The sequence below is a fragment of the Cetorhinus maximus genome, chromosome X (assembly GCF_964194155.1).
Source record: "Cetorhinus maximus chromosome X, sCetMax3.hap1.1, whole genome shotgun sequence".
Lineage (NCBI taxonomy): Eukaryota > Metazoa > Chordata > Chondrichthyes > Lamniformes > Cetorhinidae > Cetorhinus > Cetorhinus maximus.
Window position 1 is genome coordinate 14,497,536 of NC_135917.1, and position 27,536 is coordinate 14,525,071.

The 27,536-nt window shown below is 44.2% G+C and overlaps 1 protein-coding gene across 3 annotated transcripts in view; it reads left to right on the top strand.

The window, feature by feature from the left end:
* LOC144672651 (SPRY domain-containing protein 3-like) overlaps positions 1 to 27,536 on the top strand; it is a 275,765-nt gene that overhangs the window by 230,057 nt on the left and 18,172 nt on the right. For 2 of the 3 annotated variants that reach the window (XM_078534526.1, XM_078534527.1), the window contains exon 9: positions 16,180 to 16,299. The exons of the other annotated variant lie outside the window; for it this stretch is intronic. In XM_078534526.1, coding sequence (XP_078390652.1) covers positions 16,180 to 16,299 — 120 coding nt within the window. The remainder of the gene's footprint in view (positions 1 to 16,179; positions 16,300 to 27,536) is intronic. 3 annotated transcript variants of the gene reach the window in all.

A 27,536-nucleotide genomic window follows, 5' to 3' on the forward strand; every position in this document is an offset into this window, starting at 1 on the left:
AGACAGTCAGACAGTGCAGTGGGATTCAAGTTATCGACATAGATCATGTTGTACTCTGAGGTGCTTCAATACAATTATGATACATTTAGTATTCACTCTCCTGACCCTATTGTCTAACCCAGAACTTGACGGTTTGAGACCTACACTGCATGTCACAGCTGATTGTGTGAAGGCACTCTTTAAGGTCAAGTTTAGCAATGCCAAGAAAATTAAACAGCGAGCTTTAACAGAATTACCCCTCACTTAAAAATAATTGGCAAAAGAACGAGAGGGGAAATGAGAACTTATTTCACACAAAGGAAAAAAAGAAAGATGCATTTATATAGCACCTTTCACAACTGCAAGATGTCCCAAAGCACTTTACAGCCAATGAAGTGCAGTCGTTGCTGTCACGTAGGAAACTCAGCAGCCAATTTGTACACAGTAGATTCTCTCCAAAAACAATACGATAATGATCAGATCATTTATTTTTTAATGATGTTGATTGAGGTATAATTATCAGCCAGGACATTTTGAAATTTGAATTTGGAACTAAGTGCCAGCAGTGCATTTAGGCAGCAACACTTGTGCTGTTTGGCTGTCTGTGTATATCCATTATCTTGTAAGTAGTCAGACTAAGTCTCGAATCATAGGACAGGACCTTTAGGTCAGCGAGTGGGGTGTGGGGCCCGCTCGCCAATGCGTAAAATGACACGGGATGACGTCGGGCGGAATTCCCGACCTCACCCCGCCCCATTTCCAGTTTCAGGTCGGTGGGGGCGCAGCTGAGTCAGTTGTGCACCCGCCGACCTGTCAACGGCCAATTGAGGCCATTAATAAAACAATTGAGGTGATTGCCAGGGCTGCCTGTCCAACCTCAAGGTTGGCGGGCAGGCCGGGAGCCCTGGCGGGCTTAAGAAAAAGCATCAAACCTCATCCACGGGCGGGATGCGGTTTCATGAGGGTTTTAAAAAATTTAATAAATGTATGATTTAAAGTGGTGGACGTGTGACAATTCGTGACAATGTCACATGAGGGGACATGTCAGGGAAATTTTGTAAACATTTACCTTCAAAGTTTTAATTCTGAGCCGATCTCCCTGAGGCTGCATTTAGCCTCAGGGAGATCAGTGCGCTCTGTCGTGCGCATGCGTGAAATAGCACACTACCGGCTGAGGGAATCCCCCCCGCCCGCACAGGGAGCGCATAGCGCTTCCTGGCAGATGTCAGGCTGGGCGGGCCTTAATTGGCCTGCCCACTTAAAATGGCGGCACATCCCCGATCGGGGGTGCCGATCGGAGGCGCGCCTGCCCGCACCCGCTCCTGCACTCCCCCCCCCGCCACCCCAACGGGGGAAAATTCTTCCCATAGAATTTAACAGCACAGGACAGCATTCAGCCCATTGTGCCTTTGCTGGGTCTCTGAAATTTAGTCCCAAACCACAGCTTTTTCACAAACCTGCAAATGAATTCCCTTCAAGTATATATTTTCCTTTTTGTACAAGAACATGCTGTTTTTCTTAATAAAACATTTCCCACTAAAGTATTAGAGGTGGAGTTTAGTTGTAGATGTGGGGAGTTGAGGAAGTTCTAGCATTCAGTTGGATCTGTAGCAAAGAGGAAATTGGATTAAAAAGCACCAAGCTCCTGGAGTGCCTCGTGGTGTCTCATAATAACAGAGCTTCTTATGACCTGGAAAGCACTACCTGACAGGGTGGTGCAATCAGATTTCAAAGCAACATCCAAAAGGCAGTTGGGCATATACTTGAAGGGAATTCATTTGCAGGTTTGTGAAAAAGCTGTGGTTTGGGACTAAATTTCAGAGACCCAGCAAAGGCACAATGGGCTGAATGCTGTCCTGTGCTGTTACATTCTATGATTCGAGACTTAGTCTGACTATTTACAAGATAATGGATACAGACACACAGCAAAACAGCACAACTTACTGAACCAAAATGGGATTTGAAAGGATCTTTAATGTAGACAGACATCCCAAAGGTATTACGGAGTGTAATCAGACACACTTAGACACTGAGGCAAAGAAAGAGATATTAAGATAGGTGCCCTAAAGCTTAGTAAAAAAATTGGATTTTAAGGAGAATCTTAAAAGAACAGGGGGAGGTGGAAGTATTTACTGAGAGAATTTCATATTGTGGGGCCCAGACAGCAATGGGGCAACAGTAGTGTTAATGTCACTGAACTAGTAATCCAGGCTAATGCTCTGGGTACATGGGTTCAAATCCCTCCAGGATTTAAATTCAGTTAATAAAACCTGGAATATAAACCTATTCTCAGTGATGGTGACCATGAAACAATCATCGAATGTCATAAAAACCCATCTGGTTCACCAACCTGCCGTCCTTACCTGGTCTGGCCTACATGTGACTCCAGACCCATAGCAATGTGGTTGACTCTTAACTGCCCCCCTGAAATGACCTAGCAAGGCAGCTCAAGAGAAATGAGCAATGGGCAGCATATGCTAACCCTGCCAGCAGCATCCACATCCCATGACAGAACACATTTTTGGAAAATGTTGGGATGAGGAGCAGTGGGCATAAACTGGAAGGATATACAATCACAAAAATTGTTGAACATTTCTGAAGCATTCCGTGTTTTAAGTTTTGGGAATGCAGGGTTTATATTGAAGAGAATCTAAGTACAATGAGAAGGAAAGATTGGAAAGGACATTGAGCAGGGTGGGAGCTGGTGAAATAAAGGAGGGGCAGAGAAGGGAGATGAAGGGGTTAAGAAAGGCACCGAAGAAGGAGGGAAATGGAGAAATTGAAGAAGTATTGTTGGCAAGTTGCTCAATGTAAACTTGAGGAACAGCAGCTCATCTTTCAGTTGGGCATTTTACAGCCTTTCAGACTCGACATTAAGTTCAACAAGTTCAGGTTATAACCTCACTTTTTTCAGACAACAGCTTTTGGTAATGATTCTGCTGCTTCCATTCACACCTCCTCTATGCCTATCTTTTGTTTCTTCACTTGCCTCATTACTATCTGCTTTTGCCTCGAACCATCATCCCTCTTCTCATTTTCTCTCTCCTGCCTGCCATCCGATCACAGACCTTCCCTTCTGTTCTCCCCCCACATCCCCCCTTTCCCTGCCCCTGCAATTGCTTAAAACCCATTACGTTGCCCAGTTCTCGTGAAAAGTCATCAACCTGAAACGTTAACTCTGCAGATACTGCCTGACCTGCTGAGTGTTTCCAGCACTTTGTTTCTTTTCCAGATTTCCAGCATCCGCACGATTTTGATTTTGTATTGTTGGCAATATGGTTAATTGGTTACATTTTAAAGATAAACCTGTAAGCTACAATCAGGGGAGACTGAATTTGAAACTGTATTGAGTGAACAAAGAGAGAGAGAGTGAGGGACCAGAAATAAAACTGAAGTGAACCTACTACAGGGAATTTGATTGAGTTAGATTACAGAAGAAGGATCAGGCAGAAGAAACTTTGAGTGAAATGATAAGCCAGGTGCAAAAGTAATAACTAATCTCTAGCAAACGTAGATAAATTGAGAGAAGCTTCTACTTGGCCAACATCAAAACTAGGAAGTAGCAGACTGAAGGAATTAGCAAGACAAGTCAGGGGTGGGGGTTGTGGGGATTGAAGACGCAATAGAATAAAGAAATGAACGCCAACTCATTGAACCAATAAGTTAAAACAGAGTGTAACAACTCTTCACCTGTTGCTTCAGAGGCTAATGGGGCACAGACCTGAATATTGATTGCAAGGTAAAAGAGGTTGATGGGAAGTGTGAGGAGCACGCACTTTCATATGAGACAAGCCAGTATCAGAGTAACACTCCCTCTATTGATTTGTGCTGGATTTGAACCCGCGATCCAGAGTTGAAGGGTCAGTGTGTCACCCAGCACTCGTTTGTACTGTTGTCAGAGGTCACAGATCAAGTTGATGCAAAACCGGTAGGCAAGTGTTTGTGGGCCATTCTCCGGAACCCCAACAACAGGAATGGGAGCAGGTTGGAAGCCACTCAGATGTTTTATTTTTCACGTCCACAAAAGTTATGGTATCAAGACAGAAGAGGTGCAGTGGGAGGAGAAATCTGAAATCAAAACCAAATGCTGGAAATACTCAGCAGGTCAGGCAGTATCTGCATAACTTAGTCAACCTTTGACTCAAAAAGCAGCTTAGGCTTTGGGAAAATGGAGCTCGTTACTTATTAATGTATCTGCCATTGACAGATCTGACTTGATGCTATCTTCAATTCCCTGTATAGTCCCTATACCTTGCACAGTTTTAACAGCTCTCACCCTTACCTCTCACCCTCTCCTGTTAACAGCAGTATTATTAATATCAGCTGCTCTTAACATTGACATTCTGTTCATTCAGTTCCAAGCAGGCAGTCTAAGTTTAATGCTGCTCTGTGCTAACTGGCACTTTAAACAGCTGGTTAATCCCTGGGCTTGCTTGGCTATTTAAAGTGTTAATCAACAGAGGTGCTGAGCTCTTCATCAACACCTATACCACCAGATGAAGGCAGTGTAGTTAAAACAGTGAGAGTTCCAGCACAAAACTGATCAATACAACTAATGGGAGTGAATAAAAATGACTTGTGGAAATAGCGATTTCAGCACCATAGCAGATTCCTCCAAATGCTTTGTTATGATGAAGTACATGCTATAGTCAATGCCCCATTATATATCATCAAATATTCTGTGTTATAGTCAAGAGACAAAACAGCTTCAAAAACAGCACTCCAATTATTGCCCTGTACCTTAGTCAGTGGTTTTAGTTCTGATATATACCTGGCATGTCTATTGTTGTCATTTAATTGACTTTCTTACTTTGGATGCATGTTTTCAGAAGGGAACAAGAGGCAACTGTGAAAGGTGATGAACTTTGTGAATGCCTTACATAGGTGCATAGAAACAGGAGGAGGTGAGGTCATTTAGCCCCCTCAAGCCTGTTACACAGGAACAGGAGGAGGCCCATTAAGCCCCCCCAGAGATGTTACACAGGAACAGGAGGAGGCCCATTAAGCCCCCCCTAGACATGTTACACAGGAACAGGATGAGGCCCATTAAGCCCCCCCCCAAGACATGTTACACAGGAACAGGATGAGGCCTATTAAGCCCCCTCAAGCCTGTTATACAGGAACAGGAGGAGGCCCATTAAGCCCCCTCGAGCCTGTTACACAGGAACAGGAGGAGGCCCATTAAGCCCCCTCAAGCCTGTTATACAGGAACAGGAGGAGGCCCATTAAGCCCCCTCGAGCCTGTTATACAGGAACAGGAGGAGGCCCATTAAGCCCCCCCAGACATGTTACACAGGAATAGGAGGAGGCTCATTCAGCCCCCTCAAGCATGTTACACTGGAACAGGAGGAGGAGGCTATTCAGCTGATAAAGTCTGTTACATAGGAACAGGAGGAGGCAACACAGTCCCTTGAAGCTGTTACGTAGGAACAAGAGGAGGTCATTTAGTCCCTTGAACTTTACTCTGCATCTAACCTTGTGCTGTACCTGTCCTGGAAGTGTTTGACGGGGACAGTGTAGAGGGAGCTTTACTCTATTTAACCCCTTATTGCATGTGCCCTGGGAGTGTATGTTGGCAACAGTGTAGAGCAGGATTATGCAATGTATGGCCTGTGGGCCAGAATCTGGCCCGCCAAAGTTTTTTATCCAGCCCGCCAACTGGACTCAATCCAAACACTTGATTGCAAGTGACCCCGCCGACTTCTGGAAGGTATCCCAGCATCCCTTCTGATAAATGCCCAGACAACTGGGGCACACTGTGATGTTGCTGCCTGATGTGTCACACTTGGCAGTGACACGTGAGCTGTTCATTAAGATGAGCTGTGCCAGCAATGGTGGCCTGTTGATTGTGGGAACCCGTGTAGCCGGTGAGTGAGGTAAAGAGAAGCTCCCCTTTATCATGCGAGGCATGGAGAAGCCTTCGACCTGAAGCCATCAGTTGTCGAGGAAATGAAGCTTTAAATGCTATGTGTTGGGTGTGTGCGTTTCTCTCTGACAGCAACCCTAGGGAAAAACAATCCAACACTTAGAAGTACACAAGAGACCTCTGAACTCTGTTACTTGGAGACTTAAAAGTTTTTCTCTCTATTGACTTCAAAATCCTTAATTTCAAGTATCAATATGTGCCCGGTATCTATCTCAAACAGTGCCCACCCATAGTATTTATCAAAACCAAGATGGCGGCTCCGTTAGGCGAGAAAAAGAAAATGGATACTGAATGTCTAGTCCTTTTGAAATTTCCTTACCAGCCCCGTGAGTAAGAAAAAAATTGAAATGTGGCCCCTCATGTGAAAAGGTTGGACACCCCCTGGTGTAGAGGGAGCTTTATTCTGTATCTATCCCATGCTGCACCCATCCTGGATTGTTGGCAGTGCCTCTATATTACCCATGCTGTATGAGCTTTGGGAGTATTTGATGGTCACACTGTTCAATTTCCCAGTATTGAATGTGCTGAAAGCTCAAAACAAATATCTTCAAAACAAACTTAAGCTCCCCAAAAAATCTCCTGTGTAGGCATCATTGGCTTTATGGCTTATACCAACAGCAGAAAGTCATTAAAAAAATTCATGTTGTAGATTTTTGATAACTGAAGTCCGCATGTCAAGTTGTTGGGAACTGCTGCTGAGCATACTGTGTCAGAATGCAGTAGTTCTGCTAGGATTAGCTGCTGTTTGCGAGTCAAAGTATTTCTAATATGGTGGAGTAGCCTTAATCACAAGACAAGATTGCAGAAGGGAAGGGGGGAAGAGAGGGGGAGTCAAGCAGTTAGTTTTTAGCCTCAGCTTTATATTCTGTGTTTTTTTTAAATTTTTGGCGTGTTTTGCAGTGCTATTCCTGTCAGCAAGAAGAAACTTTTCTCAAAGAGTTATCGGCGGCTATTCTGTGTGTGTTTTAAATAAAAGGTCATTTAGAAGTTAAGAGAGTGTATTTGGCAAATGAACTTCTATATCAATAAATGCAAGGTTAAATGCACGTTAGTAGGAAGAATAAGCAGATCACGTACTCTTTGGAAAAAGTGTCTCTAAATGGGGTAGAGGAACAGAGGGATTTCAGGGTACAGAGGCAGAAATCACTAAAAGTAGCAACATAGGTTAACAAGGCCATCAGAAAAGGAAATAAAGCACTGGTGTTCATTCCAAGAGGGTTGGATTGCAAATCAGATGTTCTGATAAACTTGTACAGAACCTTTTTTAGACCATACTAGGAGTATTGTGAATAGTTCTGGTCTCCATATTATAAAAAAGATATTGAGGCACTGGAGGAGGTGCAAAAAAGATTTACTAGAGACACCAGAGCTAAGAGGTTGTACCTGTTAGGAAAGATTAAGCAGGTGGGGGCTCTTTTCTCTAGAAAAGAGAAGCCGGATCAAAGTCTTCAAGATTATGAAAAGGTTTAACTGGGTAGACGTAGAGAAGGTGCTTCCACTTATGGGTGGAACCATAAATATAAGATAATCATTAATAAATCCAACAGGGGAATTTAGGGGAAACTTCTTTACCCAGAGAGTGGTGAGAATGTGGAACTTGCTGCCAGAAATAGCTGAGGTGAATAGTATTGATGCATTCACAGGGAAACTGGATAAGCACATGAGGGAGAAAGAAATAGAAGGATATGTTGATAGGCTTAGACGAAGACGGGTAGGAAGACGTTCATGCGGAGCATAAACAGCAACATGGGTCAGTTGGGCAGGATAGCATGTTCCTGTGCTATAACTACTTTGTAAGTTTATCTAAATGATTTAAAGTATGTACAGATTTAAAATAAAGCAGTTGTTGATGCATACAAACAAACAAAAGCAAGATGTGTACATGTGGGTAGCACTACACATAACTGGGGCTTATGCCATGTTATGGCAGGTGTCTACAGGGCAAGAAAGGACGAAGCAGGGCGTGTAAGGCTTTGTGCTTCACTGGGCTTGAGCATTGAGGAGGTGACCAAGAACGCCTGCCCATTGTGGACCGTGCTTCAGAATAGTACAGTTGAGATCTTTTATTTAACATATTTGACTTGCGCCAAGTTCTGCATTAAGAATCTATGAACCACAAAGTCTTTCCATTAACTGATGGCACCTTTCCATACATTCCAACCTCGTATCTTGTGAGCTCTGCCAGAGGTTCCGAGGAAAGTTGAGAGAGGCTCTAGTTGCATCCAAGCTGATAAAATTCAGGATGTCAAAGGTGGCGGCTTAGTTTTGTGCCAAAGCCCTCAAGTCCAGAAAATTGACCTAAAAGTTTTCCTCTTTCCATGCCCGCACTCACGCTGGGTAGCCAGCCAGGAAACATTGAGAAGGAAAGGGATTGGTTGCAGTGTGCTGGACAAATTCTCTACGTGGGCCCAACTTAGCTTCAGTGCGCATTTCCTCATGGGTTGACTCAGGCTGGAGGTGAATAGCTCGACATAAGACAGTTTGTATTTGCATAACCTTTAGAGTAGGAAAGTGTCCCAAGAAATGCAATCAGACAAAATTCAAATCATGCCAAAGAAGGAGATATCAGGATGGGGTGGCCAAAAGCTTAGTCAAAGAGGTAGGTTTTCTGCAGCTTCTTAAAGGAGGAAGGGGAGCTTTGGGGAGAGAATTCCAGAGCTTAGGGGCTGAGACTGTTAAAGGAAGTGGGGGATGAGTGAGGCCAGAGTTGGAGGAGTGCAGAGTTCTCGGAGGGTAGTTGAGTTGGTAGAGGTTACAAAGATGGTGAGAAGCATATGGAGATTTGAACACAAGGATTAGAATCTTAAAATCGAGGCAGTACCAGACCGGAAGCTAAAGTAGGTTAGCGCACATGGGTGAATGGGACTTGTGATGAGTTGGATATGGACAAAAGAATTTTGGGTGAATTCAAGTTTTTGGAGGAAGATGGGAGGCCACCAGGAGAGCGTTGAAATAGTCGAGTCTAGAAGCACCAAAAGCACAGACCTGGATTTCAGCAGCACATGAGCTGAGGCGGGGGTGGAGATGGCAATGCAATGGAGGTGGAAGTAGGTGGTCTTTGTGTTGGAAAGGATGTGGAGCTACAAGCTCAGCTTGGGATCAGTTAGGATGCAGAACCAGCAATCAGTCTGGTTCAGCCTGAGACAGTTGCTAAGTAGAGGGATGGAATTGGTGGCCAGGGAACAGAGTTTGTGGTGGGGACTGAAGATAATGGCTTTGGTCTTTTCCATGCTTAATTGGAGGAAATGCCTGCTCATCCAATACTGGATGTTGAACAAACAGCGTGACCACTTGGAGGCTGTGGAGTGTTCAAGAGAGGAGATGATTAGGCAAGAGTTGGTATGAGCAGCATACATGGTGGAACCTGATGTTTTCAGGTGATGTCGCTGAGGGGCAGTATGTAGATGAGAAATGTCTTAGGGCCAACAATAGATCCTTGGAGGCCTCTGGAGGCAACAGTGCAGGAGCGGGAACATTAGCCATTGCAGGAGATTCTCTGGGTACGATTGGATAATATAGAGTTGGTCCAGGTGAGGATGGTCCCACCCAGCTGGACGACAGAACAGAGGCATTCAGGGAGGATGGTGTGGTCAACCTTGTCAAAAATCGCAGACAGGCCAAGACAAGATTACTTACCACAGTCATAGTCTTAAAGGATGTAATTTGTGACTGATTACAATTGTTTCAGTACTGTAGCGGAACAAAAAGTTGATTAGAGAAAGTCAACTTGAAGTTACAAGTAAGATGGGCACAGATTTGAGAGGAGACAACACATTCAAGGACTTGAGAGGGGAAAGGGAGGTTGGAGGTGGAGTGGTGGTTTGCGAGGACAGAGGAATGAAACCTTTTTTTTAAGAACAGCGATCGCTAATTCAAATCAAGGTCATGGAGTTGACCAAGTAAACTATTAGAAAAAGAGACCAAACACACAATCCATACAAATGCAGCCCACTGTATTGTGAAACTCAGCACATTGTGAACTGAAAGCCTATTTTAGGGCATTCCATTATTGGTCACAGATAACCAATACCTTTTTAAGGCTTAATGTGCATTTTAAAGTTCCATTGGTTAGCATTTTACTGAAGTATTTAACTGATGTAGCTTATTAAGTAGAGGGGAAATTGAAAACATCTAGGCTCCTGATTTGAACAGGAATGTTGGCATTTTCTGTTTTGTTTTTGTAACAGATCCTATTAAAAACTTGTGCTGTTTGTTTTTTCTTTGAATTCCTTCAATTGGACTTATTTCTGCTTATTACTTTGCTCATGTAGTGTCAGTTTTTCCATGAGATACAGCACGTAGGTAAGATGTCAGTGGACATGGGATACAAGACAAATATGCAAAGTTTGGCTCAATAAATGAGAAGTCGCATTGTGGGATTAGATGTAAAGCTGCGGAAATGTGAAGTCCAATAGAAAGCAGCTGTTTTGGAATATGGCTAAATTGGAATTGTAAAACTGAGCGTTAATCTGAAATTTGGTGTAAATCAGATATCCTTTTATCCTACTCCTGTGGCTTGGCAGCTCTGGAAATATTTTCCATATTTCCACAGTTTCTGCATCCAGTGACTTAGTTAATTCTCATTGAAGTCCCCTCCACTTTCCCAACGTTTACAGCATTGATTTTTGAGACAAAACAGGAGTGAACATGGCTCAGTGGGCCGATCTGCCCCGATGCATAGCAGGCCAGAAGGTTCAATCCCAGGGGTATGCCAAGTTAGCTGTGACACGAGTAGCGGTACCCCTGCTTAGGGAGGGGAATTCGGCCAAGCCTTCAACCTTTGATCACTGTCCAGTGACCCCTGCTGGAAATAGCAAAAGCCTATGGTCATTGGACAAGGACTGGGTCAGACTCGACTATGATGCCCTCAACAGTCCCATGCGCTCACCCAAAGGTATTTGGCTGAGGTTCAAGAGATTCACTGCTGCTGTACCCCAGCAAGGACTGGACAGCTTCAGGAAAGGAGGGGAGAAACGGGACAGAGTGATGTGAATAGTTGTGCCCTGTGGCGTTGGCCACATGAGCATGTTGTTGCACCTTCTGAACCTTTTATTTGAATTGTTTACTAACATTATTGAATGAACATGTCAATAGGGAAGTATCAAATATTGTATATAATTTCGAAAATGAGAAAAATATCAGTGGCACTTTTTGTTTACAAAGCGAACCCTCTTTGACTGCAGTTTGTGACATCAGTGAGTTTCCTGACACACGTCCATATAAGCAATCAGAACAAGCTTTTTCTCCAGAAAGTGTCTCCAGCTGCCACAGCTCGAGCTCAGGATTTCCCCAGCTTGAGGGGGCAGCTGGAGTTACTGCGGAGCATCTGGGAGGATGAGAGTTTCCAGGAGGTGAACACCCCACAGGCAGCGAGAGGTCAGAATAGGAGATAGGCGGCCATCTGGAAGAGTAGGAAGAGGCGGGAAGTACAGGAGTCTTCAGGGGGTGAGCTACTCTCGACCACGTGCTCAGCATTGGAGACTGCTGGGAGTAACGATACCTGGAAGGAGTGCAGTCCAGACCATGGCGCCAATGGACAACTGCACAGGAGGGAACAGCAAAGCGTAGAAATGATTTGGAATAAGGTGGGATTGATCTATGCAAAAGGAACAAGCTCATTGGAGTGAATGGTCTTTTCTTATTGATTAAAATGTATGTTGTTAAACATATGCATGTAATGCTGTGCCACACCACCAATGTATGTAATGTAACAGCACCAATGTCCAAATGCGTATGTACAATGACACCAATGCATGTAATTTAGCGGCGCCAATGCATGTAATGCAGCAACGCTAGTGCACAAAGGTGTATATAACACAGTGCCAATGTGTGTAATGTAACAGCACCAATGCGCAAAGGTCTATGTATAATTGCACCAATGCGTGTAATTTAGCAGCGCCAATGCATGTAATGCAGCAATGCTAGTGCGCAAAGGTGTATATAACACAGTGCCAATGTGTGTAATGTAACAGCACCAATGCGCAAAGGTCTATGTATAATTGCACCAATGCGTGTAATTTAGCAGCGCCAATGCATGTAATGCAACAATGCTAGTGCGCAAAGGTGTATATATCACAGTGCCAATGTGTGTAATGTAACAGCACCAATGCGCAAAGGTGTGTGTATAATTGCACCAATGCATGTAATGCATCAGTACCAATGTGCCAAGATGTATATATATATAAAACAGTCCCAATACATGTAATGTAAAGGTATCAAAGCGCAAAGGTGCACATATAACAGTGCCAATGCATATAATGTAACGGCGTCAGTACATATACTGTAATGGAGCCAATGTGCAAAGGTGTGTGTATAATGGCGCAAGTGAGTGTAATACAGCAGTGCCAGTGCACAAAGGTGTATATATAAAACAGCGCCAATGCGTGTAATGTAATGGTGCCAATGCGCAAAGGTGTATGCATAATGTTGCCAGTGTGTGTAATGTAACGGTGCCAATGCACAGAGGTTTATATATAACAGTGCCAGTGTATATAATGTATGGCGTCACTGTGTGTAATAGAACGGTGCCAATGCGCATGTATAATAGAGCACCGTTAGTGCAAAAGTATCAAAGCACCAGGAGTGACCATTCGAGTGTGTATGTGGGACTGTATGTGATTGTGACAGTGCAGGTAGCTGTACCTGTGTGAGTATTGAGACAGCAACTGTGATTAGGAGCAGATGTCTGCCTGTGTGTTATAGTGCCTTTATGAAAGACATACAGTGCCAGTGTACGCGTGACTGTTGAGGTGTGTGTGTGTCTGTGTGCACGCACACCAATAATATTTAATCTATGACCTTAGTTATTGACTCACTCACCGGAGGCAACAACTTTTCTCCATTTACCCATATCAAACCCTCTCATCATCTTGAAATCCTGTATTCTGTTGCTTCTTATCCTTCTCTGTCCCAAATTCTCCAATTTCTCCTCATAACTGAAGCTCCTAATCCCTGATCTCCCTTGCTATTGACCTTTACATCTTTCCTGACATGTGCTGCCCAGCCTAAAGCTGAGGCCTAAGCTGTCATTTATAAAGTTCCACCATGATCTCTTTGCTTTTATATTCTATTCTTCTATTTATAAACCCGAGTAACCCATATGCTTTTTTGATCACCTTCTCAACCTGGTCGGCCACCTTTAAGGACTTGTGTTTATAGATATCAACGTCTCGCTGTCCATCTAAAATTTTGAAAAATTTAGATCATTTATAACTTACTGCCTTTCCCTATCAGTCCTCCTAAAGTCTGTCACTTCATGCTTCTCCACACTGAACTCCATGGCCAGAATTTTATGACCCCCGCCAGCAGGTTTTTAGGAAATTGAAGGGACGGAATTCCCTCCGGGTTCCCGTCCACCCTGACCATGCAGCGATTTTACACTGGGGCGGGAAAGGCCCTGGGCAGGAAGCCTGTCCTTGCCCCAGTTGAGGCCCTTAAGTGGCCAATTAATTGCCACTTAAGTGCCGTTTCCCACCCGGCCTCAATTCTTAGGGTGGTGGGAGGATTGAACTTGTATGGGGGAAAGTCGAAAATCAACAGAGTTACATCTCTGGCGGGAAGGGAAAGTCGCCCCCACCCCCCTCCACCCTTCAAGGTCTGGTGGCCTCCAGACCTCTCCACCCCCCTCACTGTCCCCAACACCCCAGGCCTCTCCCCCAAGATCCCGATCGCCCTCTTCACACCACCCCCGAGGCCTTACCTACCCTCCCCACCCTAGGACCCCTCGAACGTACCTGGGCCTCCGATGCCCAGACTTCGGCTTTGACACCCTCCTGCATTTCCTCTTCTGTCCACTGATTGGCTGACAGCTCTCTAAGGCGGGACTGCTTCCTGAGGGAGGGGCGAAAGTCCCGCCTGCAGCCGCACAATGCCCATTCGAGCATGAAGTGACTGCAGGGCAGTCGGAGTCAGTGGGAACTCTCCGAATGGCGGGAAGCGAGACCCCACCATCCGAAAAATGCAGGGCCACGTTTCCGTGTTTCTGCCCGTTTCACCATCTTGTCTGTTATCCTGGAGCCTATAACTATCCTTGTCACTATCTACAACTTTGCCAAGTTTTGCATCATCTACAAACTTTATAATGCTGCTTCCAAGTCTAGCTCATTTATAAAAATTGTGAAGAGTCATGGACCCAAAACTGACTCTTGGTGAACACCACTGAAACTGCTAAAAAAATAATCCACCCATATTGCTTCCCAATATTGAGCCAATTCCGTATCCACACTACCACTCTCCATCCTGTACTAATAGTCCACAGAGTTCCTGGTTATTAACTGAACTTTGCTCATTACATTTGTCATAAACCTGGTCTTTCTGTTTTATTTTAAATTTTATCACCTTTGCCATCTAGGCCATATTAACTTTGGATGCTACAAGCCTTGAAAATTTGCTGACAAAGTTACTCATCTGCTTCCTTCTCACTGTTTGGATGTCTGTATAAAAAGCTCCCCCTCTGTTGCTTAACTCAAGCCAAATCGATTCAGTCCTTTTGCCATCTAGTAAGCCCTTTCTATTTAGAACTCTAACATCATTCTTAATCAATGTTGCCATGCTATCTCCTGTTTCTCCTGCTCTGTCATTCCTGAATACTTGATGACCGGGAATGTTAAGAATGCATGCTTGAGCCATGTCTCTGTTAATGCCACCACATCATAATTCCACATGGCAGCTTGTGCCTGCAGTTCACCAACCTCCTTGGTTCCACTGTTGGCATTGACTTACATACACGTTTCATGTCTCCTTTGTCAAAGTGGATTTTCTGAATCTGGATCCTGCATTTTTTTGGATATTTCTAATTTTACAGCTGCTTACAGCTCTTTGTCCTCTGATTTCATTGCTGCTCCTTTCTGCTATGTTCTTGTTCCCCTTCCCTTTGTCAAATTAGTTCAAACCCTCAACAACGGTGCTAGTTAACCAACCAGCTTTCATGTAGTAAAACATCCCAAGGCGTTTAACAGGAGAGCAAAACAAAAACAGAAACAGAAATACCTGGAAAAACTCAGCAGGTCTGGCAGCATCGGTGGAGGAGAGCACAGTTGACGTTTCGAGTCCTCATGACCCTTCAACAGAAGTTTAACAGGAGAGTATCATCAGACAAAACCTGACACCGAGTTGCAGGGTATATTAGTACCAAAAGCTTGGTCAAATTGACCTTCGAGCGTAGGACCTTGGCAGTTGGAGGCACAGCTACTGCTGGTGGAGCACTGAAAGTCTCTTTAATAGTCAGAATAGTCAGAAGTTCAGAGATTTTGGAGTGTGACAGAGAAAGGGAGGGGCCTAGGCATGAGGTATTTGAAAATAAGGATGAGAATTTAAAAAATCGAGCTATTACCAGACTTGGAACCAGTGTAGGCCAGCGAGCGCAGGGGTGATGAGTGAACAAGACTTGATGCGAATTAGTGTTTTGGATGTGCTCGTGTTTATGGGGGGTGCAAGGTAGGAGACTGGCCAAAAGTGCACTGGAAGGCAAGTCTAGAAGTAACAAAGGCATGAATGAGAGTCGAGTTTTCTGTGTGTGTGAGGTGCATTGCCCAAGTGTAGGGATATGTGTGCATAAGACATTGCCTATCTGCATATCAAGCTATCGATGTGAAAGAAACACATTGCCAATGGGTGGGGAATTCTGTGCATGTAATCTATCCCTACAACCTTCCAGGATCTCCTTATTCTTCCCATTCTGGCATCTTGCACATTCCCAATTTCCTTTGCCCTACTGTTGGTGGCCATACCTTTACTTGCCAATGCCCTAAGCTTTGGAATTCTCTCTTTAAACCTCTGACCCTCTCTTTCTTTAAAGCATGACTTAAAACCTACCTCTTTGACCAAACTTTGAGTCGCCTGTGCTAATATCTCCTTATGTGGCACAGTGTCAGATTTTGTCTGATAACACTCCTGTGAAGCATCTTGGGATGTTTTACTATGTTAAAGGTACCAAATGAATGAAAGCTGTTGTTGTAATATGTGAGTGAAAGTCCTAGAGTCATTACAGAAGGAAGCCATTCAGCCCATCAAGTCCCTGCTGATTCTCTGTGAACCAATCCAGTCAGCTCCACTCCCACACACTGCCCGCAAAGAGATGATCTCTGTATTTGGGAGATGTCGTTGTGTGTGTGTGTGTGTGTGTGGCAGTTTATCTGTGTGTGTCACTGCCAATGTGTGTGTGAGGACGTTGTCAGTTTGTGTGTGTACCTGTGCCTGGGTGTGTGGAAGAGAGAAAGGCAGGACCTGTGTCCGTGTGTGTGTGTGTTACTGAATTCTCTGATTTCTTTTCTCAGATGATGGCAAGCTTTTCCAAGGAAGTGGAGTGGGAGATCCCTTTGGCCCTCGCTGCTACAAGGGTGATATCATGGGTTGTGGTATCATGTTTCCTCGAGATTATATTTTAGACAGTGATGGTAAGAACATTGTTAGTATGATATGTTACTATATGGAAATTGGACTTGCTGATTTCTGAGTTAGAATGGAGCACTGACCCCACAACACTGACAGCATTTCAACATTGAATGTTTTTGCTTTTATAGAATTTTACAGCACTGAAGGAGCAGTATTGGCCCACTTACCTTCTGCCCACTCTCAATGAAGGGGCTATCCCATTATTCACATTACCCTTCACCTTTCCCTATTTGGCCACCATGTCTCTGCCCTCTCTGAAAGAGCATTTCCCCATTACTCTTTCTCCTATCAGCCTAGCACACCTGTGCCCTGACCAAAAGCTCAACTAGACCAGCCAGATAAAAACTTTGACTACTAGAGAAGATCAGAGGCTAGACATTCTACAGCAAGTGGCTCACCTCCTGAACTCACTTTCTAACAGCATTGTGCAAAAACCTTCATGAGACAGACTCCAGCAATTCAAGAAGGTGACTCATAGTACCTTTTCAAGGGTAGCTAGGGATGGGGATTAAATGCTGACCCTCTCACTGACACCTAGATGCCCAGAGTCATTTTTTCCCTTAAAGTCTCATTCCCCGAGTGCCCCTAAGCATTGTCTAAAAGAGCTCAGTCTCATCCCCCCTGTGCACTCTCTCTGGAAGAGCTCATTCCCATTCCCCCAACCCCCTGTGCACTCTGGGAGAGCTCTCCACTTCGTCCCATACCTTTCCCTTTCCCCCTTCAGGTCATCATGCCCCGTCTCGTCACTCTGAAAGAAATTTTTCATTCGCCCCATCTCCTGCCTGATCGCACAAACTTTTGGACCTTCCTCTTTCAAATATCTATCCACTTCCCTTTTAAAATCGATGATAGATTCTGATTCCCTTACTACTTCTGGTTGGACATTCTATGTTCCAACAACATTCAATGTAATTCACTTAACCTCACCCTTTACTCTCTTGAAAAATGTTTTCCCTCCTGGTCACTGACCAGTGAAAATTGTCTTTGCCCCATTTACATTATGAAAGTGCCTGGTAACTTTGGCCATCTATATGAGGTCCTCCCATCCTCGACACTCTGTAAATTTGAGCTCATCCAAAATTCTGTTGTCGGGATCTGAACAAGTCCAGTTTGCCATTGCCCCAGTCCTTACTGACCTGCAATAGCTCTCAGTTCCCAAAGCTTCCAAATTAAAATTTGCATCCTTGTCTCTAAAGGCGCCGCCCCTCCCTATTTTACTAACCTACTATGGCCCTCCCCAGTGCCTCTATTCCTTCGATTCCAGCCTAAGTGGTTTCTTCCAGGTTTCTGTGTGTGCTTGCTCATGTGTGCAGTTTGGAGGTAACATTGCACACTCTTGAATTTTCTCCCTAAACCTTTCCACCCTTCTCCTTTTAAAGCCTTCCTTAAAACCTTTTGACCAAGCTTTTGATCACCTCTTTTAATACCTACTACTTCCACTCAGTTCAATTTTGTTTTCATACACATCTCTGATAGGCCTTGGTACATTTTTCCATTTTAAAGGAGCTATATGAATGCAAGTTATTGTATCTCTTTAAAGTCTCATTTTAATTTAAGGCTCATTTTAATTTCTGCAGTCACCCAATGAACTTCAGCTTTTGCAGCATCCTCTTTACGTACAGGAATGTATTTAGTCTCTAGCCTAATCATCTCCTGTTTGAACAATTCCTATTGTTTGCGTTGCCTTATTTGCAAATGTTCTTCCAGATTAGCTGGGCCTGCTCCCTCTCAATTGAATTGAAACTGACTTTTTGCTGACTTTTCCCTTTTGAGGGTGTTGTCAAACAGAAATTCTTTATTGCAGCATTACTTATGCAAGTCATCACCCCCAAGCGCTTCAATCCAGTCATTGAGGAAAATTAGAATACAGAACTCACTACATAGGAACAAGAGGTGGCCGTTCAGCCCCTCGAGCCTGTTCTACCATTCAGTTAAATCATGCCTGACTGGTGTACTAACACAATTTGCCTACCTTGGTTCCATAACCCCTATTATCCTTGCCTAACAAAAATCTCAGTTTTGAAACTCTCAGTTGACCCCCAGCTTCAGCAGGTTTTTATGGGAGAGAGTTCCAGATTTCCAACATTGTTTGTGTATAAGAAATGCTTCCTGACATCACCCTTGAACGGCCTGGCTCTAAGTTTAAGATTATACCCTTCTTGTTCTGGATTACCCCCCACCAGAGGCAATATTTTCTCTCTGTCTACCCTATCAAATCCTTTGATCATCTTAAACACCTCGATTGGACCAGCCCTTAATCTTCTATACTTAAGGGAATACAAGCCTAGTCTATGCAACCTGTCTTCATAATTTAACCCTTTTGACCCCAGTATAACCATGTCCGCCATGAATCAGTTGGTAGCACTCTCACCCTGAATCAGAAGGTTTTGAGTTCCAGTCCCACTCCAGGACTTCAAGATAAAAAATCTAGGCTGACAGTCCAGTGCAGCACTGTGGGAGTGCTACACTGTCAGGAGTGTCATCTTTTGGATGAGACGTTAAAGCAAGGTCCCGTCTGTCTTCTCGAGTGGATGTAAAAGATTCCATGGCACTATTTTGACAAAGAGCAGTGGAGTTCTGGACAATATTTATTCCTCAGTGAACACCGCTAAAACAGATTATCTGGTCATTGCCATGTTGCTGCTTGTGAGAGCTTGCTGTGCGCAAATTGGCTGCTGTGTTTCCATCAGTGCAACAGTGACTGCACTTCAAAAGCACTTAATTGCCTGTAAAGCACTTTGGGACATCTTGTGACTGTGCAAGATGTGATATCAATGCAAGTTTTATTTTCTTCTATCATTCTGGGGAATCTGCGCTGCACTCCCATGTTATGTTTCTTGCATTCTTGCAAACTTGCCAGTTGCAAAAAGGTTTGGTAAACTACACATAGGTTACTTTATTTGAAGACTAGCACTAATATATACAAGCTGACATCCTGGTTCTGTGATGGCACGTACGCTAATTACATATTCTCTTAAAGCAATATCACAACATCCCCCTTTTTTTCCAAAGATAAACATTACATACGGTCAGAGTAGATATATGATCGATATGTGAAAACTATTTGCACAAAAGATAGATCTCCATTAATCATTTAAGAGTTTGAGTTTCCATAATGTATAGGTGGTTTACTAACCTTTCTGGATCTCGTGACAATATAACCTTCCTGAGAACTGGAGCAGGATTTTCCGGCCCTGACACTGGCAGGCATCGTCTTGGACAGGACGGGAAAATTTGGAGAGCCATTAAAAGTCAACGGTTCCCCAAATGTTCCCAATGCCTGTCGGAATCCCAGCCCTAGACTCCTCATTTCAGTATCATTTGGGGGGTTTTGACTTGTCGGTACGTTGTCATCCTGTGTATTATCGTGGTGCTGGTTGTTTTCATAGTGGTCTTCCACGATTTCACTCTGAGTTCATCTTGGAATGTGTTCTTGATGCAATTGGAGGGCTGGGTGGTATACAGCCGGACAATTCTCTCAGCTGGCTTCTGTTTCTCTTTAACATCACCTCATTCAGTATTGCCTCGACTCATTGTACATTTTAGTTCCATGACAAAACCAGTTCCTTGGGTGGGATGTATGACCCCAAACCTTTCGTCCTACATGTGGACTAGGGAGTTCCACGCCTGCATGTTGTTTGTGTGCCATCTTCATTCTCCCTTGTTTCTCAAAGTTTCTCCTGTATTCCTGAGAATTTGGACATGTGATGGCCTGACATGTGATGGCCTGACATGTGATGGCCTGACATGTGATGGCCTGACATGTGATGGCCTGACATGTGATGGCCTGACATGTGATGGCCTGACATGTGATGGCCTGACATGTGATGGCCTGACATGTGATGGCTTGCCTCCCAAACATGAATTCCACTGGTGACAGTAAGCCCATGTCTAAAGGTGTTGCTCTCAAGTATAACATGGCAATACGGCGACCTTGTTTTGTTTCTCTGTACTTGATGTGGACCATTCAGTCGGCAAGACCATTAGACCTGGGATAGTGTGGCGTGACTGATACATGGTTTATACCCCATTTAGCACACATGTCCCTAAAAGGTCTGCCAGTATATTGTGCCCTGTTGCCTGGTATGATCACCTCAGGTGTACTGAACAAACCGAATATTGTGCTCATTGTATCTGCCACAGATGCACTTGAGATATCCTTCAATTGTCGGATGATTGAAAACTTGTAAAAGTAACCAGTGACTAGGAGAAAGTCATCGCCACGGATAGTGAATAAACCTGTTGCAATTTTGGACCAAAGGTGCAATAGAACCTCATGAGGGTTTAGTGGTTCTTTGTGCTGGTGAGGTGACTCCGCCGCCATTTTACGTGGGTGGGCCAATTAAGGCTCGCCCAGCGTGACGTCCAGCGGGAAGCGCTATGCGCTCCCTGTGTGGGCAGGGGGGATTCCCCAAAAGCGAGAGTGCGCTCTTTTGCGCATGCGCACAAAAGAACGCACATCTCCCTGAGGCTAAGTGCAGCTTCAGGAAGATTGCTGACAGTTTTAAAAACGTTAAAAATAGAAAAAAAAAATCCTTAACATGTCCCCCTCATGTGACAATGTCACACGAGATGGGACATGTTCATAAATTTCACTGAAACTTTAATAAACTTTTTTAAACCCTACATGAAACCTCATCCCACCGGTGGATGAGGTTTCATGTTTTTTCTAGTTGCCGCCGGGGCTCCTGGCTGACCCGCCAGCCTTAAGGTTGGACGGGCAGGTCCTTTAATTGTTTCAATGATCCTGTCAATGGCCTCAATTGGCCAATGACAGGTCGGCGGGCCCACAGCTGATTTTGCTGAGCTCCCGCCTTCCTGAATATTCAAATGGGGCGGGATGACGTCGGGGGTTCCGATTTTGCTGCTGGCCCCGCCCCCTGCTCGCTGATGGCAAAATTTAGCCCAGAATGTGTTTGGGATACTATCTCAGAACAACATGTTCTGGAGCCAATCAGAGAGCAGGCTATACTAGACCTTGTATTGAGCAACGAGATAGGATTAATTGATAACCTCATAGTGAAGGCACCCCTAGGTAGCAGCGATCATAATATGATTGAATTTTACAATCATTTTGAGGGAGAAACAGGTGCACCCAAGACTAGTATTTTAAACTTAAATAAGGGCAATTATCAGGGCATGAAAGCAGAGCTAGCTAAAGGCAACTGGCAAATGAGGTTAATGGATATGTTAATAGAGGTTCAGTGGCAGACATTTAAAGGGACGTTTCAGAATACACAGAATAGATACATTCCAATGCCCGACTCAAGACTGACTGCACAATGCGACCCTGAACCGATTCATTGTTTCCACTCACCACCAATCCGCTACCCTTTAAATAAGGAACTCGCTGTTCTGCTCGAGTACTGTCTGTAGAGGGAGTCTGCCTCCTGGGGTTTCACTGTACATACAGCCTCTGCCATTGCTGCAGACAGCCTGTAATTGTACCAAATCTTGCCTGTGGCTCCTCCTGTGGTCTTCAGATTTATACCGCTGCCACCTTTTGTGTTTCTTGCAGACTCACCAATCTCACAAAAGGATTGGTAAACTATAAGTAGGTTCTTTTATTTGAAGGCTGCTACTAATATGTACAAGTTACAGGAGAGCTCAACAAAGATGTCTAACCTAGAGATTCAACGCGCACAGACGCGTGCGTGCAGATGCTCACGTACAGACACATGCACACCATGCGTGCACACGCACACGGACACCGCATGTCATCCTTCTGTGCCGTTAAAATTCTGTGATTTTGTGGACATTGCCTCTTCTCCTTTATACATGTTTCTGTCTTTTAATGTAAATCCCATTGTTACCATATGTCTTTGAAACTTTACCTTTCTCATAATATAAATCTTTTCATGGTGCTAATATTACCAGTAACTTTTGGGGAAAAATAAACAAACTTCTTGGCCTAACTTCTCCGGCTAGGTGTAACATCCCACCATCTCTTTAAAATTCAAACCACCCTGATTTATTTAAAATGCAAATTCTCCTCACCTCACATTCTAAGACTTCAGCCATGTTTACGTATTTAGCTTTTCAAACCTAGCTTCCTTTTGATGATTCAAAGCCTCCAGACCGACTGTCTCCAATTCAATTAAATAACACACGCACACGCACGTACACACACACACACATGCCTATTAATCTGCTATTGCAATAAATCTCAATAATATTATGAGAATTATTAGCAGACACGCGCATGCACAGATACACGCAGAGATGCACACACAAACCTGAGCAGAGGTGCGCTCACAAAACGTCACATGCAGAGGTGTACACAAAAGCCATGCGCAGACACACACTAACTCTACGACCGGTTCTGGGGCGAGGTCCCCCAGTTTGTTATGATCCCGGACTAGGAGGGATGAATTGGCTCCACTTCTTTATCCGACCCCCTCGGTTGGTTGCAACAAGGTTAGTTTTAAAAGGATCCCTTCCCTCTTGGATACCTTTTCCCCGTCCAAATGTATTTATATTTTAAAAGGAGCCAATTTAACCAGGCTTTCCTGAGTTTATTAGTTGCTAAAACAACAGAAAAAAAATAATATACACAGAGCACACACAGATTAGAAATGAGAAGTGAGTCCAGAAATAAATGTTTTAAAAATAAGTATACAAATCAATCTTTTGGCTTATCTATGAGGAGTAGATGGTGAAACATTGCGGCCGTTAAGTTGGGTGATTCCGGTAGAGCTGACTTTAGCAGTTGAGCAGTGGATTTGGAGATTCTTGGTTCTGCAGGTTAGCTGAAGGAGTTAGAACCATAGAAAAGTTACAGCACAGAAGGAGGCCATTCGGCCCATCTTGTCCATGCCAGCCCAAGGACACCCAGGTGCCCTTTCTAATCCCACCTTCCTGCACCCGGTCCATAGCCCTGCAGCTTACAGCACTTAAGGTGCAGATCCAGGTACTTTTTAAAAGAGTTTAGAGTTTCTGCCTCTACCACCAACTTGGGCAGCAAATTCCAGACACCCACTACCCTCTGCGTAAAAAAGTTCTTCCTCATGCCCCCCCTACACCTTCTGCCACTTACCTTGAATCTATGTCCCCTGGTTCTAGAATTCTCTACCAAGGGAAACAATTTTATCCTGTCCACTCTATCTATTCCCCTCATAATTTTGTACACCTCAGTTGTCCTGTTTCCTTTTTGACTGTGACTTTGGTGACTTGTAACTTGCTTCCAGCAATCAGAGAGAAAAGGACTTTTTACCTGCAAGTGCAGGGATGCTTAGTTGATGTTCTTCAGCTGTGACATTCACAGCACACCCCCGAACATCAAAACTAGCACACACAACTAGTGTTGCAGATGGCTTTTTAACCCCTTTTCTCGTGTATTCCTGGAAGGGAAAAGGCAAACATGTCTTTCGCCCATACCTGCTTTCTTTTCAACTCACATCATGCCCACTACCTGGGATATAACTCATAGGAGATGGTTTCTGCTGAGATGATAATCAGCCTTCATTATCTCCGCAACCACAGGAGATTACAGTTTAGTTTTTGCATTGCATCTTTTCCTTTGAAGGGCCTCTGTCTGAAGTAGGCTGTGTCACACATTTTTAGGTGCAACATTCCGTTCTCTCTGGCCTTGTTGGTCAAGTAATCCACAAAGCAATTTTCCAGCAGGTGGTTACTTTACAGCATTAGCCAGCATTTGCTTGTATGTCATTTAAAAAAAAACACAGGTCTTTCTTAAACAGTTCAATATGTACGTACGCAATTCAGGGCTATGATCTGTGGTCATGCCGACTCACACGCAGACACAAAAACTCACGCGCAGACGCATGCACAGACTCTCTCTGTCTCTCTCGCATACACACACACACACACATCACACCCTACTAGTCACAGACTGCTTTACATCCTGGTTCCACGCTGACACTTGTACACTGTTTGCATATTCTCTTAGTGATATCACAACAGACCAATATTTTCTTTCTGATGTGTGGTGCCCCAGAACTAAATGCAGTTCCTCCAGATGGGGGCTAACCTAAGCTCTGCACAGCTGTAGCATAACTGTCATCCCCTCTTTTTATAATTCACTCATGGGGTGTGAGCGCTATTGGCAAGGCCTCCCTAATTGCTCTTGAGAAGGTGCTGGTGAGCTGCTGCCTTGAACCGCTGCAGTCAGTGTGGTGTAGGTACACCCACAGTGCTGTTAGGGAGGGAGTTCCCGGATTTTGACCCAGCGACAGTGAAGGTCAATTCCTGAATCGTGAGAGTTTTGATCATAATCGTAGCTAAAGCATCAACAGTTTCCTCTCACTTCTTATAACACCCTGGAGTGGAAATCATCAGGTCCTGGGGACTTGACTATCTTTCATCTCTTTAGTCTATCCATTACCATTTTTTTTTAACTTGTTTTCAGTCTTTAGTTCCTCCCCTTGCTTTCTTTTTGGTTTTCTTTGTATCTCTGGCAATTTATCCTCACCCTCTATTGTGAAGACCTATTCAAAGTAGCCATTTCCATCTGTCTCTCTTACTTCGCTTGTCAATGCTGCCCAACCAGTACATACTACTGAATTACGAGGAAAATTGGCTCCGAATTCTGTATTTTGGGACTCGGTGGGGGAATGCCATAGAGATCAAGTATGTTAACTAGAAAAGGGAGAGATGGATTCGATCTCAACTGAAACAGATTAGGCTGCACAACTATATAGAGGAAGGAATTAAGGATTTGCAATGGGAAGGGGGTAATTAAAATCAATTTCCAGAAGAGCAGAGCTTGAAATATGGTCAGGAGTGAGAAGAATTGGTACATGTGCCACACACTTCATTTTAGGATAGGTAAAAAATTCCTCAAGGGATTTTCCAACGTTACACATGTCAACAGTTGGCTGTCACTGTTCTGTCACACTTGTAATTCCCATTCTAACTCAGCAATCAGCTGTCCTGTTCCATATCAAACCAGCATCTCCATCTGCACAGCAGTTGCAGCAATAGAACCTCCACATCACCTAAGCACAGCTACCACAACATTTCAGGTAAATTAAATGATGTGTATCTCCTTCAGACTTTTGTAGTTGTCTAGGTTTTTCCTGCAGCACCACTCTGGCCTCAACATCAGCAAGTGTCAGATCCAGCCCTCAGGCCCTGCTCTGAGATCCCTCCTGTACTTGTCTTTCAAAAGGATTTATCCGACTTTGGAGCTTTGGCCGAGTTAATATTTTGTTGGACTAATAATCCAGAGAAGCTGAGTTCAAATCCCACCATGGATCTTTGTGAGTTTTAATTCATTTTTTGTGAATAAAAAATGAAATAAACTTGGAATAAAAGGCAAGTATCAGTAAAAGTGGCCATAAAGCTGTTGGATTGTCGTAAGCACCGAACTGGTTCACTAATGTCCTAGAGAAGGAAATCTGCTTATCTAGGTCTGGCATCAAAACAGTTGTCTGTTAACTGTGTTCTGAAATGACCCAGCAAGTAATTGCGTTGTACCAAACCGGTACCAAAAAAGGATAAGAATAAAAACAACATGCGCACAACATGCCTCTGACCTATATATTGAATTAGCACATGATAAAGGCACATCCAGCCCAGCCAACCCTGCAAAGTTCTCCTCACTGATACCTGAGGACTAATGCCAAAATTGGGAGAGCTGCCCCATAGACTATTCAGCAACAATATAGTCATACTCACAGAATCATACCTTACAGCCAATGTCCCAGACTCTTCCATCACTGTCCCTGGGTATGTCTTGCTCCACTAGGAGTGAGGGAGCAGTGGTATATGTCTGAGATACCTACTCTCCTCAAATTTTGTCCTCAAACACACCCCCAATTTATATCACTCCACCATTGGTGACTGTAATCAGACCCGAGACCCTAAGCTCTGGAATTCCCTCCCTAAATATCTCTGCCTTTCTGCCTCTCTATCTCTCTTTGCTCCATTAAGGTGTTCCTTACAACCACCTGCTTTGACCAAGCAGGAAAATGCAGCCTGGCCAATTACCACTCCATTTGCCTACTCTCGATCTTCAGCAAAACAGTGTAGCTGTCACCAGTGCTATCAAGCGGCACTTACGCAGCAATAAACTGCTCACCAATGCTCAGTTTGGGTTTAGCTAGGACCACTCGGCTCCCGCCCTCATTATAGTCCTAGTTCAAACATGGGTAAAAGAACTTAATTCCAGAGGTGAGGTGAGAGTGACTGCCCTTGACATCGAGGCAGCATTTGACTGAGTGTGGCATCAAGGAGCCCTCGCAAAACTGGAGCCAATGTGAATCAGGGAGAAAACTCTCCGCTGGTTGGAGTCATACCAAGCACAAAGGAAGATGGTTGTGGTTGTTGGAGGCCAAACACTTCCACTCTAGAACATCACTGCAGGAGTTTCTCAGAGCAGTGTTGTAGGTAGTTTTCCTGCTAAGTTACACAGCAGCCTGCAGTGTTCTGAGAGAAATAAAGCATGTGAGCGGCCGTGCAAAAGATTGTTCAAGGACATTTTAAGGGAAACATTGGTCCTAGGCCTGACTACCTTTAGCTACTTCATCAATGACCTTTTCTTTATCCTAAGATCAGATCATTTCTGTTTCTGAGCCACCATCTCCATCCCTCTCCCTGGCAACTATCTAAGGTTGAAGAACAATGTTTACAACCTTGGTGTCATATTTGACCCTGAGATGTGCTTCCCACCAAGTGGCCTTCCGTAAGACCACCTATTTTCACCTGCATAACATCACATGGCTTTGCCCCTGCCTCAGTTCATCATCTGCTGAAACCCTCATCCATGCCTTTGTTATCTCTAGGAGTTATGTTTCCAACACACTGCTCACCGACATCCCACATTCTACCCTTTGTAAACTGGAGGTAAACCGAACTCTGCTGCTCATGTCCTTACTCGTGCCAAGCCCTGTTCACCCCTGTGCCCGCTAACTTATATTGGTTTCCAGTCAATCAAAGCCTCGATTTTAAAATTATCATTCTTGTTTTTCAAACACCTCCTTGGCTTCACCCCTCCCTGTCTCTAACCTCCTCCACCCCCACAACCCTCTGAGGTATCTGCGCTCCTCCAATTCAGGTTTCTTGAGAATCCTTGATTTTAATTGCTCCATATTGGTGGCTGTGTCTTCAGCTGCCTGGGCCCCAAGCTCTGGAATTCCCTCCCTACACCTCTCCACCTCACTTTCCTCCTTTAAGACACTCCTTAAAACCGACCTCTTTGACCAAGCTTTTGGTCACCTGACCTAATATCTCCTTATGTGCCTCTGTCATATTCTGTTTGTTGATGCTCTTGAAAAGC